Source organism: Chiloscyllium plagiosum, unplaced genomic scaffold (assembly GCF_037043375.1).
Source record: "Chiloscyllium plagiosum isolate Xiang-an unplaced genomic scaffold, Cpla_swu_hap1 HiC_scaffold_44, whole genome shotgun sequence".
NCBI lineage: Eukaryota > Metazoa > Chordata > Chondrichthyes > Orectolobiformes > Hemiscylliidae > Chiloscyllium > Chiloscyllium plagiosum.
In genome coordinates this window covers 853243-872645 of record NW_028270182.1, presented here as the reverse complement: position 1 = coordinate 872645, position 19403 = coordinate 853243, and the positions used below count along the sequence as shown (strand labels likewise).

Here is a 19403-nt window from a genome sequence, read left to right as displayed (position 1 = left end):
GTGAATAGCAAATGAGTGACAGAGCCCAGCAATGATTTTGTTCTCCATTGCTTGGGTTTTTCACTGATTTGAGCAGAAGCTCCCCAGTAGAAATTTTGTAAACAGCCAGATGGTGGGAAATTCTCTGATATAACTTTGTGGATGTCCCAGGTTTTATAACAATGGTTTTGGTGTGGCTGGTTAGGTTACTGCCCAGATGGCAGTTAAAGATCACTCCTAGGTAGGACAGCAGATGTCCTTCCCTCAAGGGCATTGGAGAACCAGATGAGTTTTTACAATAACCCTTGGGCTGAATTTAAATATTACCAGCCACAGTGGTGGGATTTGAACCCGTCTCTCCAAGGCATTGGCTTGGGGTCTCTAGAATACTAGTCCAGAAACATTACTACTACACTGCCACCCCACCACTAGGTGAATTAAATTATTGCATCTTTACATCTGCAGAACCATCAGAAGGAAAATTTCAGCCGGGGCTGTCAAGCAGCTGCCTATGATCAGGAAAGTCAAAACTCTAATAAAAACAGTGGTGTAAAAATTCTGCAGGTCTGGCACCCTCTGGAGGGAGAAATGGAATTGCAGTTCCTGTCGAATGTAACCCTACCGAATGCGTGTCATTTCAGATTTCCAGCATTGCAGGATTTTGTAATACCATATCTATCTTCAAAAGAGTTTTCCATGTGCCAGTATTATGTTACAGCATGTTAATGCTACAGGCAGACATTCCCCTGTTAAAATTCTAGTGTGTTCAGTTCATGATTGCTGGAAGGAAAATGGGACTTTGGAATCTCTTTATTTGCAGTGATAGACAAAACACTGATTAAACATTTCACAAGAGGGAACAAAGGCTTCACTTTGAAAGTCGTCAGTAGAAGGAGCAGTGAGAAGATGGAACATGGTCTGACAGTGGTTAAAGTCTGCAAACCTGATTAAAAATCTCCCCAAAATGAATAAGGAGGGAATGAGGTGCAGCAAAGGAAAGATCCTCCGGTTTCTGCCACTTGTAGTAGTCCTTCTCTTGCTTATCTACCTAACAAGCTTTAACCTTCGTAAGTATAAAGGGTTATCCACGTATGCATTGGGGATTGTACGTATATGTCACTTGCTCATTGTTTTATGTTCCCACTTTCCATGGAAGTCTGTGTTTTTGAGGATCATAGATACGGACAGGAAAATGTTGGTTCAGTTTGTTAATGAACTGCCTGGAGAAATTAGTTGGAAAGTTCAGATGGCTGGGTTATCTTGCCAAACAGTGCTCTTCAGAGTAATTAGGAGTTGAACTAGGTTGTCATAAGAGCCATCGCAGCTAAGGAAATGTGCAGGATACTGATCTATCCCTTCCTTTTTAGGTAGCCCCTCAGGATCGAGGATGACTTTTTTCTAGTTGGTGGTGTGGGTCCTAAGATATCGGTTAATCTAATCTGAATTCACCAGGCCCTGACATAGAAGGGATAGGTGGTGTTCACTGATATGGGTGGGGAGGATGCTTTGGTTATATTCAATTGCTCCATCAAGCATGTGAATGATTCTTTGTTGGTTGAAGTGTTCTACCTTCAATATTATCCACATCATAATAAGGAGTAGCATGAGAGAACAGTACTGCTTCCAATGGGAAAGCCTCTCAGTGCCCAGCTCCTGGACTCTTGCACAATATCATGCAGTTTTCATGACAGCAATCATTCCTTAACCTTGCAATTTGTTTATCACTATCACCAGGAGCATTGAAGTAGCTAACTATTCTTCAAATTCAATTTATTTGTCCTATGCCTCATGTATGCAAGAGTCACTATAAGGTTTCTGAGGCTGCTGCCTACAGCACTGACCAATCAGACATTTTTGACAGGGTGTTCAGACATTCTGCATACTTACAATGGTGTACATGAAATGGACATGTTAAAGCAGCACTTCAAATATCCAGTGATGAAGTATACCACCCAAGTCTCCCAGAACTTTGGTTGCACAACTTAACCATTCTTCAAGACGTATAAAAGAGGAAGAAATCAAGTGGCTTGAAAATCTGTTTTATTAACAGCTACCGATTCTGGGTATTCTAATTTTTACTGAGTCATTTATGACATCAGTATGATCCTGATTCTATCTCAACTCACTTGGGAATGGGTCATAGGATGTACATACAAGCAATAGTGGTATGTTGCTGATTTGTCTGCGATTCTCTTGGGAATTGAAATATTCACCATTGTTTCATTGAACAGAATGTCCCTGTGATACACAGCCATTTTAGTTTTGAAGAAAATGTCAAATGCAAAGGATGTGAATTGACATAGGAACAATGGAGCAAATGAGTGTTCTACTCAGCATTTAGTTTTGCTTGCCTGGAAAAACAAAGTTCAGTAATGCCAGACCACAAGGGGTTAATGAGATGTTCCTTTTGCTTGCCAAGACCTTACAGAGTCAGACACAGAGTCTACAGTACAGAAATGGCCTTTCTGCCTATTGAGTGTTCACTGTTAACAAAAAAGATATCCAACCATTCTAATCCCAATTTCCAGCATTTGGCTGATAGCTTTATATATCTTGGCATTACAAGTGTATATCTATATATTGTGAGGGTTTTTGCTTTTACCACCCTTACAGGCAGTGAGTTCAAGGTTGAAAGGTTTTTTCTCACATCCCTCTAAACCTTCTGTTACTTACCTTAAACATATGCTCACTGGTCATTGATCTCTTCACTAAAGAGAAAAGTTTCTTCCTGTCTACTCTGCCTATGCCTCCTCGCCATAATTTTGTACGTCTCAATCACATCTCCCCTCCATGTCCTTTGCTCCAAGGAAGATAACTGCAGTCTATCCAATCTCACTTCAAAAGTAAAACTCACCCATCCAAGTAACATGCTAGTAAATCTTCTTCAATCCCCTTGCTTCAGGTTTTTTTTCTCACTTCTTCACAGGAGCCATTATTTTCAAAATTAATCTTGGTTACTTCTTAAAGCCAACAGAATCAACAGACCAAGTTTGAGGGGCTGAATTGTCTAGAACATAAATAGAACATAGAAAAGTACAGCACAGAACAGACCCTTCGGCCCATGCTATTGTGCCGAAGATTAATCCTAATGTAAAATAAAATAACCTAGCGTACACACCCCTCAATTCACTGCTGTCCATGTGTATGTCCAGCAGTCGCTTAAATGTCCCTAATGACTCTGCTTCCACTATCACATAAGGCAATGCATTCCATGCATTCACAACTCTCTGCGTAAAGAACCTACCTCTGATGTCTCCTCTATACCTTTCTCCTAATATCTTAAAACTATGACCCCTCGTACCAGTCAATCTTGCCTGGAGGAAAGTCTCTGGCTATTGACTCTATCCATGCCTCTCATTATCTTGTATACCTCGATCAGGTCACCTCTCATCCTCATTCCCTCCAGAAAGAAAAGTCCGAGCTTAGTCAACCTCTCTTCATAAGACAAGCCCTCCAGTCCAGGCAGCATCCTGGTAAACCTTCTTTGCGCCCTCTTCAAAGCCTCTGTATCTTTCCTATAATAGGGCGACAAGAACTGGACAAAATATTCCAAGTGTGGTCTCACCAGTGACTTGTAGAGCTGTAGCAAAACCTCGCAGCTCTTAAACCCGATCCTCCTGTTAATGAAAGCCAAAACACCATATGCTTTCTTAATAACCTTATCCGCTTAAGTGGCAACTTTGAGGGATCTATGCACTTGAACACCAAGATCCCCCTGTTCCTCCACACTGCCAAGAAACTTGTCTTTAATCCTATATTCAGTATTCAAGGTCGACCTTCCAAAATGCATCACTTCACATTTATCCAGGTTGAACTCCATCTGCCATTTCTCAGCCAAACTCTGCATCCTGTCTATGTCACGCTGTAACCTGCAATAACCCTCTATACTATCAACAGCACCTCCAACCTTTGTGTCATCTGCAAATTTACTAACCTACTCCTCAATCTCCTCATCCAAGTCATTTATAAAAACTGCAAAGAGCAGAGATCCGAGAACAGAACCCTGCAGGACACCACTCAACACTGACCTCCAGACAGAATACTTCCCATCTACAACCATTCTCTGCCTTCTGTCAGCCAATCAATTCTGAATCCAGACAGCCAAATCTCCCTGTATCCCATATGTCCTGACTTTATGAATGAGCCTACCATGGGGAACCTTATCAAATGCCTTGCTGAAGTCCACGTACACCACATCCACTGCTCAACCTTTGTCAACCTGTCTTGTCACCTCCTCGAAGAACTCAATTAGAATAGTTAGGCATGATCTGCCCCTCACAAAGCCATGCTGACTGTCTTTAATCGCACTATGCTTTTCCAAATAGTCATAAATCCTATCCCTCAGAATACTTTCCAAAACCTTACTGACCACAGACGTAAGACTGACTGGTCTGTAATTGCCAGGGATTTCCCTATTATCTTTCTTGAAAAGAGGAACAACATTTACCTCCCTCCAATCCTCTGGTATGACTCCTGTGGAGAGTGAGGAAGCAAAGATCTTTGCCAGCGGCTTAGCAATCTCCTTTCTCACTTCCTGGAGAAATCTAGGATAAATCTGGTCTGGCCCTTGGGACTTATCAATCTTAATGTTTGCTAAAATTTCCAGCACATCAACTTCATCAATCTTGATCTGTTCAAGCCTGTTTCCCAGCTCCTCAAAGTTCTTATTCACAACAAGGTCCCTTTCCTTAGTAAAAACCGAAGCATAAAACTCAATTAGGGCTTCCCATATCTGCTCAGACTCTACGCACAAGTTCCCTATGCTATTCCTGACTGGTCCTATCTTCTCCTTGATCATTCTCTTATTCCCCACATATGAGTAAAATGCCTTTGGGTTCTCCTTAATCCTTCCTACCAAGCCTTCGTTGTGCCCCTTCTGGATCTCCTCAGTCCATTTCTGAGCTCCTTTCTAGCAAGCCTGTAATTTTCTAAAGCTGTGCTAGATCCTTGTTTCCTCCACCTTTATGTAAGCTGCCTTCTTCCTTTTGACGAGAAACTCCTCTGTTCCCATCATCCAAGGCTCCTTAATCTTAGCCCTTCTTACCTGTCTCAGAGGAACAAATTTGTGCATCACTCGCAACAACTGCTCCTTAAACAGTCTCCACATGTCTGCTGTGCCCTTCCTGTGGAACAATTGCTCCCAGTCTGGACTTCCCAACTCCTGTCTGATAGTGTCATAGTTTCCTTTTCCCCAATTAAATATCATCTTTTGGTAACTGCTCCTTTCCCTCTCCAAGGCTATGGTAAATATGAAGCAGTTGTGGTCACTGTCATCAAAGTGTTCTCCCACTGCGAGATCTGACACCTGTCCTGGCTTGTTGCCAAGCACCAAATCCAAAATAATCTCTCCTCTCATTGCCGTGTCTACATACTGAGTAAGTAAACCCTCCAGAACACATCTGACAAAAATGGCTCCATCCAAACCATCTGCACTAAGGAAGTTCCAGTCGATATTGGGAAAGTTGAAGTCACCCATAACAACAACCCTGCTACACCTGCATTTTTCCAAACTCTGTCAGCCTATCAGTTCTTCAATCTCCCTACTGCTATTAAGTGGTCTGTAGAAAACCCCCAGTGAGGTGGCTGCTCCCTTGCTGTTCCTAACTTCCACCCATACTGACTCAGTAGACAAACCTTCCTCAACAAACTTAACTTCTGCAGCTGCGATGCACTCTCTGATTAGCAATGCTCACTCCCTCCTCTTTTTCCACCCTCGCTGTTCTTTTTAAACTTTCTAAACCCTGGAACATTTAGCAACCATTCCTGCCCTTGTGAAACCCACGTCTCCGTTATGGCCACAACATCATAGCCCCAAGTACTGATCCATGCTCTAAGTTCATCACTCTTATTTCTGACACTCCTTGCGTTAAAGCAGACACACTCTAACCGATTCCTTTGTTTCATCACGTGAGAAAACTTCCCGGTAGATTCACTACATCCTGTCACTGCCCCATCTACAACTACCCCTCCTCTCAGATATGTAGCTCTGATTCCCACCCCCCTGCCAAACTAGTTTAAACCCTCCCAAACCACATGAGCAAATCTCCCACCCAGGACATTTGTACCCATTCAGTTCAGGTGCAACCTATCCTTCATGTACAGGTCCCAACTTCCCCAGAAGGTATCCCAATGGTCTGCAAATCTGAAGCCCTCCCTCCTGCACTAGCTGCACAGCCACATGTTAAGCTGCACTCGCTGCCTGTTCCTCACCTCACAATCTTGTGCCACCGGTAGCAAACCTGAGATCACTACTGTACTCGTCCTGCTCTTCAGCTTCCAACCTAGCTCTCTGTAGATACTTTTCAGATTCTCAATCCCTTTCCTGGCTATATCGTTGGTTTAGTCATGCTCCTAGTTCTTATGTTCATGAGTTCTTATGTTTCAGGTACTTTTACTGCAGAGAAATAGAAACACCGCAGTGTAGAAACTTCTCCTACTCTATTGTAAAGTGCCAAGCTATTCCCTTGCCCAGGAGCCAATCAGAGAGCTGTTGTCAAGCTGATGACATTTGACAGGTGAAAGTGAGGATTGCAGATGCTGGAGATCAGAGTCAAGATTAGAGTGACACTGATGATGTTTAACACCCAAACACAAACCAATGAGTTACCTATTGCTGGCTGAATCTCACTTTGTGTGCACAGTGTGACGCCATGTCATTTTAATCATACCTACCCCCATTACTTCCAAAGCAACAGTGTAAACACAACACATAATGCGTTCCAGTAACTTGTTTTTAAAAGTGCAGTAATTCTCTCCTTTTGTCCTTGGTTTTAAAAAGCAACCCTTTTCCCATTTTAGCTCACAATAAAAAATTAAGAAAATGAAAAGCTGTGGTTTCTACAGTGGTGTGTGACTTACAACAGGGCTGGCAGGAAGTGGAGACCTCATTTATCTGTTGTTTCTGCTCTTTTAGATGGTAGACGTTGTATATTTGTAAGGGAAGCTTGATTGCCAAGATGTCATTACTTTGAAATATCTGTTCCAGATTCCTGCAGCCATTAATGAAAATGCTGTTTCCTTTCAAGGAGATCTTCAGAATGCTTTTGATCTGTTTTCTTTGTCCTCCTGGAACACTGGCCTTTTGAGAGTTGAGAACTGGAGCTGGTGGGGGGCAGCTGAGTATTGTGTAGAATTCATGGTGATTGATGTTGCAGCAATTTTTCCTGTATGCTTGTGGAGCTGGCTTTAAGAAGGACGTAATGTTTGTGTGATGTTCCCTATTCTCACTGAAGAATGTTCTGGAAATTTTATGATTTTTCTAGTATTCTAATATGTCACTGACACACAGTGCAAGTCTCACTGCAGGACAGGAATGCAGTGAGGACAACTACTCCACATATCAGGGCTGATATTAACTTGTTAAGGTGCTTGATATCAAACACTCGCTGCTGCAGTTGTAGAAGGCAGATGTGACTCAGCAGTTCCCTTGTCAACTGGTGGCCTTTTGAGAGACTGGTTGCCTATGGATGAAAAGTGCATGATTGATTCCAGACTCTTCACCTCAACATATAGGAGGTTGACCAGATATGCATTGCTATATTACCGTGTGAAACTGTGTGTACTTGACACCAGTTCTATCCAGATTGCTTTAAACACCAATATCCAACAACTGTATTTTTAGTATTTTGTTGTTTCCTGCAGCCCAATCTCATCAGGTAAATGCTCAGAAATCAGAGACGGAAATCCAGGAAAATGAGTATCATAAAAACAAGGTAAGATTGACAGTGAACCCCATCCCCCAATAATATCATACCTTTATCCCCAATGTCAGTATATGTCTGTATGTTGTTGATGATGTTCTGCATCTGTTGAAGAGGGTGTTTTACTCAGAATGGGGACTCTCACATGCTAACAGGGAACTGTGGAATTATGCTCAAGAATAATTTAAATCTAAAATAAATTCATACCTTAACTAGATTGTCTGTATGGAGTTTGCACATTCTCCCCGTGTCTGCATGGGTTTCCCCCGGGTGCTCCGGTTTGCTCCCACATTCCAAGATGTTTAGGTTAGGGTGAATTGGCCATGCTAAATTGTCCATAGTGTTCAGGGATGTGTAGGTGAGGTGCATTAGTCAGGGTAAATGTAGAGTAATAGGGTAGGAGAATAGGCCCGACTGGGATACTCTTCACAGGGTCGGTGTGGACTTGTTGGGCCAAATGGCCTGTTTCCACACTGTAGGATTCTATGATTCTAGGCTATAAAAATGCAAAGTGCTGAAATTCATTCTTAATGGAAAAGAAATGGAAATGCTGAAATATTGTGTTAAACTTGAATAGAACCTTGGTTAGTTGACACTGAGGAGTACTGTGCACTGTTCTAATCTCCTCATTATGGAGAAGGTATAGATATATGGACATAAAATACAAAGCTGATTTACGAGATGAGGAAAGATTTCACTGGTTGCATTGTTTTCCATAAAGCTCATGGCAGTCTTTAAAATAAGATGGTAACAAAGAACAGAAGAATATAGTCATAGAGTGGAAATAGGTTGAAGCTGTCTGTAGCATAAACTGTGACGGAATAACTTGAATCTGAGCTTTTAAATTCTGTAATATTTTGCACCAATCAGCTAAATGAAGGCAAATCTATACTTGAGCTCTATATAAACCCGTCCTAGTGCCAGCTCAGTTTGACCCATTCTTCTTCTTAACATCACTCAACACAAATCAAACTATCTCTGGGAAGTTCCAATTGACCACTAGTCTTCAAGGGAGAGAATTTCCAATGTCCACTATTTTCTGTGAGAAGAAATTGCCGCTGCTTTCACTCCAGAGTCGACAGTCTGTAATTTTAATATTTCTGAACCCTTGATCTCTCCAATCAGATGAAATAATTTGTCTGTACGTATCATATTAAATTACATTGTCATTTTAACCTTTTGATTAACAAGGAAAAGATAAACACATAACCTCAACACCAAGGAGAGGGAAGCCCTAAAATCACTAAGAAACGATAAGAACATAATCATACTACCAGCAGACAAAGGCAGAATGACGGTCATCCTGGACAAAGCAGAGTACATCCAAAAAGCACAACAACTACTTGCAGATACCAACACCTACCAAAAGAGGGAGTTTGACCCCACCCCACAGCTCACTAATAGGATAAACAACACACTGAGGAACCTACAAAAAAACGGACAGATAACCAGGTCTGACCTACAAAGAATGAAACCTGAAAGCAACAACACCCCCAGATTCTATGGACTACCTAAAATGCACAAACCAGACACCCCACTCAGACCCATAGTATCACTACCAGGGACACCATTACACAAACTGGCTAAAGAACTACAGCAGAAACTGAAACACCTGATCAGCGGATCCAGACACTCTATACAATCAACACAGGAATTCTTGGACATCATCAGAAATATACACATAGACAAAGAAGAAACCATGGTCTCATTCGACGTAACGGCACTGTTCACCTCTGTTGACAAAGCCCTAGCCAGAGAAACAATAGCCAACCTGCTGAACAGACATGACATAGACAACAGGACGTTGAACCCATCAACAAAGACAGCATACTTAAACTACTGGACTTGTGCCTCACAACACACTTCACATTCAACAACCAGATATACGAACAAATCAACGGAACACCCATGGGCTCACCGATCTCGGGACTCATAGCAGAAGCAGTAATGCAAAGGTTAGAACAAACAGTCTTACCACAAATTCAACCCAAACTCTGGGTCAGATGCGTTGATGACCCCTTTGTAATCATTAAAAACACGGAAATAGAGAAAACACACCGGATCATCAATTCCACACTCACAGGAATCCGATTCACGAGAGAGGAAGAAAAGGACAACCAACTCCCATTCCTAGACGTGAGGGTACAGAGAACACCAAACGGAGAATTCACCACTAAGGTACACAGGAAAGCCACACACACAGACCAAGTCCTGAACTATGAAAGCAACCATCCCAATACACACAAACGAAGTTGCATCAAGACACTATTCAAAAGGGCCACAACACACTGCAGCACACCAGAACTGCAAAAAGAGGAAGAGGAACACCTATCCAAAAACGGATATCCTCGCAATTTCATCAACAGATGCCTAAGGGAAAGACAACGGAACGAGGACATGCCGCAACCCAAAGGACTAGCCACACTACCATACATCAAGAACATCTCTGAAATGACAGCCAGTCTACTGCGACCACTAGGACTTATAACAGCACACAAACCAACAGCCACACTCAGACAACAACTCACCAGAACGAAGGACCCGATACCCAGCATGAGCAAAACTAATGTAGTGTACAAAATCCCATGCAAGGACTGCACAAAACACTATATAGGACAAACAGGAAGACAGCTAACGATCCGCATCCACGAACATCAACTAGCCATGAAACGACACGACCAGCTATCCCTAGTAGCCACACACGCAGACGACAAGCAACATGAATTTGACTGGGACAACACTACCATTATAGGGCAAGCCAAACAAAGAACAGCCAGGGAATTCCTAGAAGCATGGCACTCATCCACAAACTCCATCAACAAACACATCAACCTAGACCCAATATAATTGCCGCTAAAGCGGACAGCTGAAACTGACAACCGGAAGCGGCAGGGACAGGCCACTATAAATGCCGGAGGAAACACCTCAGAAGCGCTTCACAGGAGGCTCCCAAGCACTGAGGATGTCACCTAGACAGGGGACGAAACGTTTGCAACAAAAACTTCGAGCACCCGAGCTACAAACCTTCTCACAAACTTTGAACCTTTTGATTAGTTTTCCTCTCAATTTTATAAACTCACAATTTAATTTTCTTAATCCCTGGATCATTCTGGTGTAACTGTGCCATACCTCTTCAGTGGCCAATATGTTCTACCTGAGGTCAATAAAGTCACAGAATCCTAGAACACAGAGGCAGGCCCTTTGGCCCAAAATGGTCCATGCCAACCAAAATGTCTGTCCATGTCAACCTCACTTTCCCTGCATTTGGCCCATATCCTTCTAATCCTTCCTTATCCATGTATTTGTCCAAATGCTTTTTAAATGTTGTTAATGTACCCACTTCAACCACTTCTGCGGCAGCTCATTCCGTATATGTATCACCCTCTGTGTAAAAAAAGTTGCCCCTCAGGTTCTCTTTTATTCCTTCCCCTCTAACTTTAAACTGATGCCCTCTAGTCTGTAATTCCCCAACCCTGAGAAAAAGAAAAGTGTATTCACTCAATCCATGCTCTCATGACATTATACACCTCTATAAGGAACCCCTTAGTCTCCTAGCCTCTAAAGAAAAAAGTCGTAGTTTGTCCAACCTTTCCCTATAACTCAGACCATTGAGTCCTGGCAACATCCTTGTAAATTTCTTCTGCACTCTTTCCAGTTTAATAACATCCTTCTTATAACAAGGTGACGAAAACTGTACACAATATCCAAATGTGACTTCACCAATGTTCTGTACAACTGCCACATAACTTCCCATTCTATACTAAATGCCCTGACTGATGAAGGCCAGAGTGCCAAAAGACTTCTTCACTGCCCTATCTACCTGTGACTCCACTTTCAGAGAAACGTGCACTTGAACCTCAGGGTCCTGCTGTTCCACTACACACCTTAAGGCCCTACTATTCACCATGAAACTCCTATGTTGATTTGACTTTCCAAAATGCAAAATCTCACACCTAACTACGTTAAACTCCATTTGCCATTTCATAGCCCACTTCCCCAGCTGATCAATGTCCTGCTGCAACTTCTGATAACTTTCCTCACTGTCCATGATACCCCTGTTTTTAGTGTCATCAGCAAACTTACTAATCATGCCTTGTACATTTTCATCCAAATCATTGATATAGATAACAAGCAGTAATGGGCCCAGCAGTGACTGCTGAGGCACTCCACTCATCACAGGCCTCCAATCCGACAAGAATCCTTCCATTATTGCCTTCTGCTTCCTACTATCAAGCCAATTGTATATCCAATTTGCCAGTTCACCCTGGATTCCATGCAATCTAACCTTCCAAAGCAGCCTACTATGTGGAAGGCCTTACTTAAATCCATATAGACTACATATACTGCTCTGCCATTGTCAACCTTCCTGGTCACTTCATCAAAGAATGCTAACAAATTTGTGAGGCATGATCTCCCACTCACAAAGCCATGCTGCCTATTCCTAATCAAACCCCTGTCACGTATTATATATCTTATCTCAGAATCTTCTCAACTAACTTATCGACCACAAATGTTAAGAAGTAAACACTGTACCTAAATATGGGAGGTATTTAGGTATGTACCTAGGTATGGATCAGTGTAGTTTATGTAACTAGCACAACTTCCAACATCTTTAATTGGCTGCCCCTAACCCTACTCCTATAAGTACAATTCTTAGAGTCTTTAGCAATTTGGGAAATCTTATTCCTGAAGAAACTGTTGACATACCCTGCCTATACTTTTAATGAGACATTAAACCAAATTTTTCTGCCCTCTCAAGTTGACATGCAAAATCCCAGGGAACTTTCCAAAAGGCAGTATCCTGGCACATTCGCATTTCAATCAACATAATTAAATTCAGTGATTGATCTTGCTCCCATTTAAACAGAAGTTGCTGCGCCATAGTCCCCACATTGCAAACTTGAAAAATGTCCTTGTAAAGTGAAAGGAGCTATTATTTAAAATTTGTATTTGATTTTTCATTCAGGTTATAAAATGCAGAATTAAGTAACCTGGGCATGAAGTGCATTGTGAGCCTTGCCAGTGTGACTGTATCTGTAATACTGAGATGCAGCAAGCCGATGTTCTGCAATTCCTACGCCAAAGAGCTACAGGGAAAGGCAGCATTAAGAGACATAACAGACAAAGAGAAGCGAAGAAAGGAACAGTCTATAATAGATAATACAGTTGTTAAGTTTATAAGTATTAAGTTTAATTAACTAATTTAATAGCCTGTTCTTGTTCTTGCATAACTTTGAATGGGGTCAGCACATGGATGCTTCAAAGTTAATGAATTCCGTGGATAAAAATCACAGAGAGAAGTGTGACAACAGCAATTTCCAAATCAATCGGGTCCAAGCTGCATTCCAAGCTTCTTTGATGAAGAATGAAGATATTTTACTTAAAAGCTATCTTGAAGGATGGACAGAACTCCAAAAGTAAGCAAACAAAATATTAATCAAATCATCTTAATTTGACAGCACAGGTGAAGTTGGCAAAACAAAGGTAAGTATTGAGAGAAATATATGTAAATGCATGGAATACGTTGCTAGCGGTGGTGGTGGAAGCAGAGTCATTAGGGACATTTAAGCGACTGCTGGACATGCACATGGACAGCAGTGAATTCATGGGTGAGTAGGTTAGGTTATTTTATTTTACATTAGGATTAATCCTCTGCACAACACCGTGGGCCAAAGGGCCTGATCTGTGCTGTACTTTTTTATGTTCTATAAAGAAGAGTAGGTTTATGTCTGTGTAGATAGATCACAGGACAAATACCTGGATGTTGAGACCAGAATATCTGTGAGATGTAAGTGAAGAAAAATGACTGAAGGATGCTGGACAACAAAAAAAATGTGTTCTGGAGTTTGGATACAGGGAATTGGGGAACTATTGGAGCTTGGAGGGAACTAGGTGAAGGGAATATGAAAGGGTCATGAGACCTTGTGTATGATAGGTCCTGACCTACTGTGTTTTTGATGAACTGAAGCTCATAAAAGGCTGAGGCATCCAAACAATCTAGGAGATTTTAAAAAAACTTAAATTGTGAATGATGAGGTATGAACAAGGATGTCAACAGTGAAGCAGGACAGATATTGCAATGCAGTTGGTATTATGGTGAAAGGTAAGGAAACAATCTTTACTACTCTTAATTATGGGAGTGATATGGTAGCATGAGTTAACGATTGGTTAACATACAGGGAACAAGACAGTTGGGGTTAATGGGTCTTTCTAGAGTTTGGAAAGACATAACTCATGGAGTTCCACAAGGTTCAATCTCAGGAGCCCAATTATTTACTATTTATATTAATGATTTGGAGGAGAGGGCAGAGTGTAATGCATCCAACTTTGTTGACAAAAATAGATGGGAGGGCATGTTGTAATAGGACATAAAGAATCTGCAAGGATATATGGAAATGTTGAGTAAATGGGCAAAAACTTGACAGTTGAAATTTAATGTAGGAAATTATAAGGTTAGGCACTTTGGGAGGAAGAATTAAAAGGCAGATTATTATTTAAACAGAGATAGACTCCAGGAAATTGGAACACAAATAGATCTGGGTAGTCCTTTGCATGGAATACAAAAAGTTGCCAGGTGTAGCAAGTAATTAAGAAAGCAAATGGAATTTTGGCCCCCACTGCTGGGAATTAGAGTTTAAAAGTAGGCAAGACTTGTTTCAAATGTGCAGGATATTGGTGAGAGCACATCTGGAGTATTGCATTGTTTTAGCCTCTGTATTTAAGAAAGGATACACTGGCACTGGAGGCAATTAAAAAAATTATTCACTGGCCTGGTTCCTAGGATGAAGGAGTTGGATTTATTAATAATGGCTAAACACATTAGGCCTTTGTTTATTAGAGTTCAGAAGAATGAGGAGGGTGATCTCATTGAAATGTTAAATATTCTGAGGTGTCTGAACAGGTTAGATTTTGAGAAGATATTTCCACTAATGAGTGAATCTAAAACTAGGAAACATAGCAATAAGTGACTTACCTAAAATTGAGATGCAAAAGAATTTGTCCTCCCAGAGTTTTGTCTGGAATTGTCTGCCCCAGAGAAGTGTGGAGGTTAAATCATGGAAGTAGGTAGATACTTGAAATCTCAAGGAGGTAAGAACTATAAGAAGCTGAATGGAAAGAGGAATTGAATCCTGGGAGAGATCAGCCATAATCTTACAGAATGGCAGAGCAGGCATGAAAGCCTTTTCCTATTTCCTGTGTTCTGTGAAATATAAGGGTACATGAACGTTGAATCAAGTAGTAACATTTTAATAATCACAAACCATGTCATGTAGAAAAATGTCCAAGAGACACTTTACTGGGGTGTGATTTGCCAAAAAGATGACACTGAGCCATAGAACAGGACAAGAAACGAAAGGGTTGCTCAAAGTGAAGATTTGAAAGGATTTCTTAAAAAACAAGGGTAAGGTTATCGAGAGAATTCTCGAGTTTGGAGCTTAAACAATTGATGGTGTAGCTAATAATCATGAGGTAAGAGAAATGAGGATTTAAGCCTCTTAAGGCTAAAGTTGGAGAAATATATAGTTCTCAGAAGTTTATAGGGCAGAAAGAGCTTACAAAGACATGGAGAAGTAAAGCATGGTGATTTTTGAGCCTAAGGATGAATTGTAGCTTTGCCAACCTCGTACTATAGTCATTTGTGGGTCAAGGAGTGATACCTCAATGAGGGCTGGTACAAGATAGCATTATTTTGTATCTAACCTTGTGCTGTATCTGTCCTGACAGCGCATGATATGGATAGTATAGAGGGAGCTGTTCTTTCAGTTTAACAGAGTAGAGGAAGCTTAACCCCATACCATACTTGCTTTGGGAATATTTGATGGGATATATGGCCTGCAGAGTTTTGGATTAACTAAGGGAGGCATATCTGGAAACATTGGAATAGTCAAATCTTGAGGTAATAAATGTAAATGAAAGAGATCAGGTTTGGAGACAGGATTTATTACAGAATGACAGTGTGTGATCTTGGTGATGGATTGAACCCTCCGCTCAGGGTCAAATATTGATCTAAAAGGTTGTTAGCAATCTAGCTGAGATAGGACAAAGAATTAAATAGGAATTTTTGACAGAGACTAAAGAAAATGACTGCTTTTTCCTAAATGGATACTTAACATCTTTCAGGACATGTTCCATTTTTTGGACCTTTTTAAAGGGAAATTTCTTACTTTTGGGAGTATTTAAACCCTCAGTTTGACTGGTTATGAAAATCAATTGAGTCCTTTGCTGACACAGACAAATTATTGTTGAAACCATAGACACCCAGAAAAGCTAAGCTATTGCAGTACAAAAACAGGCTACTGGTCCAGTACAGTCAGCTCCTGTATGTCAAATGTCAAATCTAAACCACTCACTTAGTTTGTTGACTTCAATCTTTTGTAATCCAGTCCACCCATTTTTGCCTAAATTTTGTTAAAGATGACAGAGGGGAGGGTGGTGGATAATAACGGCTATTAATGTTTCACTGTCTGTGATGATTACACATACGATAGTGTTAAAGCCGTTTTAGCTCATGGAATAACTTTTCATTAATCTAAATGTTTGTGAAGACTATCCAAAAGAACCAACTTATTCTTTAGATAACACCAAATAAAGGTAAATATTCATGTATGATGTGAAATTAGATTAGATTCCCTACAATGTGGAAACAGGCCCTTTGGCCCAACAAGTCCACATCGACCCTCCGAAGAGCAACCCTCCCAGACTCATTCCCCTACATTTACCCCTGACTAATGCACCAAACACTGCGGGCAATTTAGCATGGCCAATTCACCTAGCCTGCACATCTTTGGACTGTGAGAGGAAACTGGAGGAAACGCATGCAGACATGGGGAGAATGTGGAAACTCCACACAGATAGTTGCCCAAGGTGGGAATTGAACCCGGGTCCCTGGCGTTGTGAGGCAGCAGTGCTAACCACTGTGCCGCCCTCTACATAATACATGAATATAAATACATAAAAAGAATTACTGAAGGGCAGATCCACATTTAAAACACCCAAGTTTGCATAAACTGGCATGATTAATACTTCATAGCTTGATCCAGAGAATGTTGTACAGGCGTGCAGAAGCATCTAACTCCCGTGATGTACCTGTCTTGCACATGTTTGTGGAGAAAAGGGTAGAGGAAGTTTTACTGTCATTTAAAAATTATAGGGAGCGAGTGACAGTGCTGAGGGAGCCTCACTTCCAATTTAAAAGAATAGAGGCAACTTTACTTCGATTCTAACCTGTGTTGTACCTGTCCAGTGGGAGTGTTTAATGGGAACAGTGTTGAGGACAGTTTACTTGCAATTTAGAAGAGTGATTAGAGCTTTACTTTGTAGCGGACATCGTGCTGTCTCTCTCCCTGGGAGTGTTTGATAGGGGGACAGTGTAGAGGGAGCTTTACTCTGTATCTAACCCCGTGCTGTCCCTGTCCCTGGGAATGTTTGATGGGGGGGACAGTGTAGAGGGAGCTTTACTCTGTATCTAACCCTGTGCTGTCCCTGTCCTGGGAGTGTTTGATGGGGACAGTGTAGAGTGATCTTTACTTTTAAAAGAGTAGAAGTTGCTTGCTCTGTTTCCAACTCTGTGCTATATCTGTTGTAGTTCTGTTCGTGGAGCTGGGGATTTGTGTTGCTATGTCTGTTCTGGGAGTGTTTGATGGGAATCACTAGATAAAACAAGGAAGGATTAATTATGCAGTAATTGATTGTTGAGTAAGAGATGTGATTGTGGCACGTTATTAGCAAGGAGTTTTCGTTATCTGTTCTCATTTTCCAGCACTAGGCATTGGCAATGGTCTAATCGTTCTCACATGACTTGGCTCCTGAGCGAATATGATGAAGCCTATTGTTCCTGAAACACAATCTGGTTTGTTTTCAGATTTATCAACGCACTTGGCACCATATTTGGATTTATATCGGAAGAAGTTACCAGCAAAATAAGAATACTCATTGAGCATCAGCAGGGAGTGCATGGAAAGGAATACATCTCCATGAGGTCCATGATAAATTATGAATTAACGAATAATGTGGTTAACTTGCATGAACTTCCCAGAGACCGTCTGCAATCCGGCTGCCGCACTTTACTCCGTCTCCATCGAGCACTGCGGTGGCTGCAGCTCTTCCTTGATAACATCAGGACCAGCTCTGAGAATGACTCGATGTCCATCGGTTGCGCTGAAGCCTATGAACAGTCCCTTGCTAAATATCACAGCTGGCTTGTACGAAAAGCTGCTGGGATTGCATTCCTTGCCCTTCCAGCACGGACAGAGTTCCTTCAGATACTGTGTCTGGAAGGCAGCAAGGAGACCAAAGACAAACTTTGGAGTGCTGTGAATTTGATTGAGAGAGTTTATAATGTTACACAAGGAATGTATGCACAGTATAATATGCTTGAATTACCTTAGAGTAAAAAAAACTTTGCCAATCAACAAGGAGATTAGTTTCCATCAATAGAATTCCTCTAGATTGCCTTCAAGGGGGCAATAAAATTGTTGCATTTCAAAAGAAAGGTTGTGTTTTATATAATGAACCTTTTATTAAAAATATTCAAGAATTTTAACTCTAATGCGCAGATTAAGATAATGAGCGCTGAAAGCTGAATGCTGGAGAAGGAGTGAGAAGTGGAATTGAAATGGTCACTGCCGATTTTAATTCCCCTTCCCACTCCCTCGATATGTCTATCCTCTGCCTCCTCTATTGCCACAGCGAATCAGACCGCAAATTGGAGGAATAACACCTCGTCTTCCACATAACTTCAAATAACCCTCCCAGCTGTCTCCTACTCCCTTCCCAGCCCCACCTCTGACCTTCACTTCCAGCTACCGACCAGATTCATTCCTCCCATCGACCAACCAGGTTGTACCCACCACCTGTGTTTACCTATCACTACCTTACCATTCTGACCGTCTCCCCACTCAAAACCTTCCCCTCTATCTGCAGCTCCCCTTATCCTCACCTCTATTCTCGAAGAGTTATACCTGAAACGTTGACTTCTCCACCTCCTGATGCTTGCTGTGTTGTTCAAGCCTCCAGCTTGTTTACTTTGGATTCCCAGCATCTGCGGTTTTCTTTGTCTCTGAGAGAGTTACTTAGGACTGAGTGAATCTATTATGGATAGTACAGTTATGAAGGATGAACCTGATTGGTTTCAGTGAATCTTGTAAAACAAAATCAATGATAGAACATTACAGAGCAGTACAGTCCCTTCGCTCTCGATGTTGTGCTGACCTGTGAAAACAACCTGAAGCCCTTCTAACCTTCACTATTCCATTATCATCCATATGTTTATCTAATGCCTATTTAAATGCTCTTAAAGTTGGCGAGTCTACTACTGTTTCAGGCAGGGCGTTCCATGTCCATACTACTCTGAGTAAAGAAACTACCTATGACATCTGTCCTAGATTGATCAATTTAAAGCTATGTCCTCTTGTGCTAGCCTTCACCATCTGAGGAAAAAGGCTCTCCCTGTCCACCCTATCTAACACACTGATTATCTTGTAAGTCTAAATTAAGTCTCCTCTCAACCTTTTCTCTCACTAAAACAACCTGAAGTCCCTCAGCCTTTCCTCATAAGAACTTCCCTCCATACAGGCAACATCCTGATAAATTTCCTCTGCATACTTTCCAATGCTTCCACATATAATGCGGTGACCAGAATTGTACGCAATACTCCAAATGTGGCCGCATCAGAATTTTGTACAGCTGCAGAATGACTTCATAGCTCTGAAATTCAATCCCTCT

General features: G+C 41.5%; 1 protein-coding gene across 1 annotated transcript; it reads left to right on the top strand.

Moving 5' to 3' along the window:
* The first annotated feature begins 822 nt into the window (after positions 1-822).
* Positions 823-18189, top strand: LOC122543406 (ceramide-1-phosphate transfer protein-like). The gene is made up of 4 exons (XM_043682112.2): positions 823-1046; positions 7621-7691; positions 12927-13096; positions 17542-18189. The coding sequence occupies exons 1-4, from the start codon at positions 944-946 to the stop codon at positions 18065-18067; spliced, it is 870 nt and encodes a 289-aa protein (XP_043538047.1). The 5' UTR covers positions 823-943; the 3' UTR covers positions 18068-18189.
* The last annotated feature ends 1214 nt before the right edge of the window (positions 18190-19403 follow it).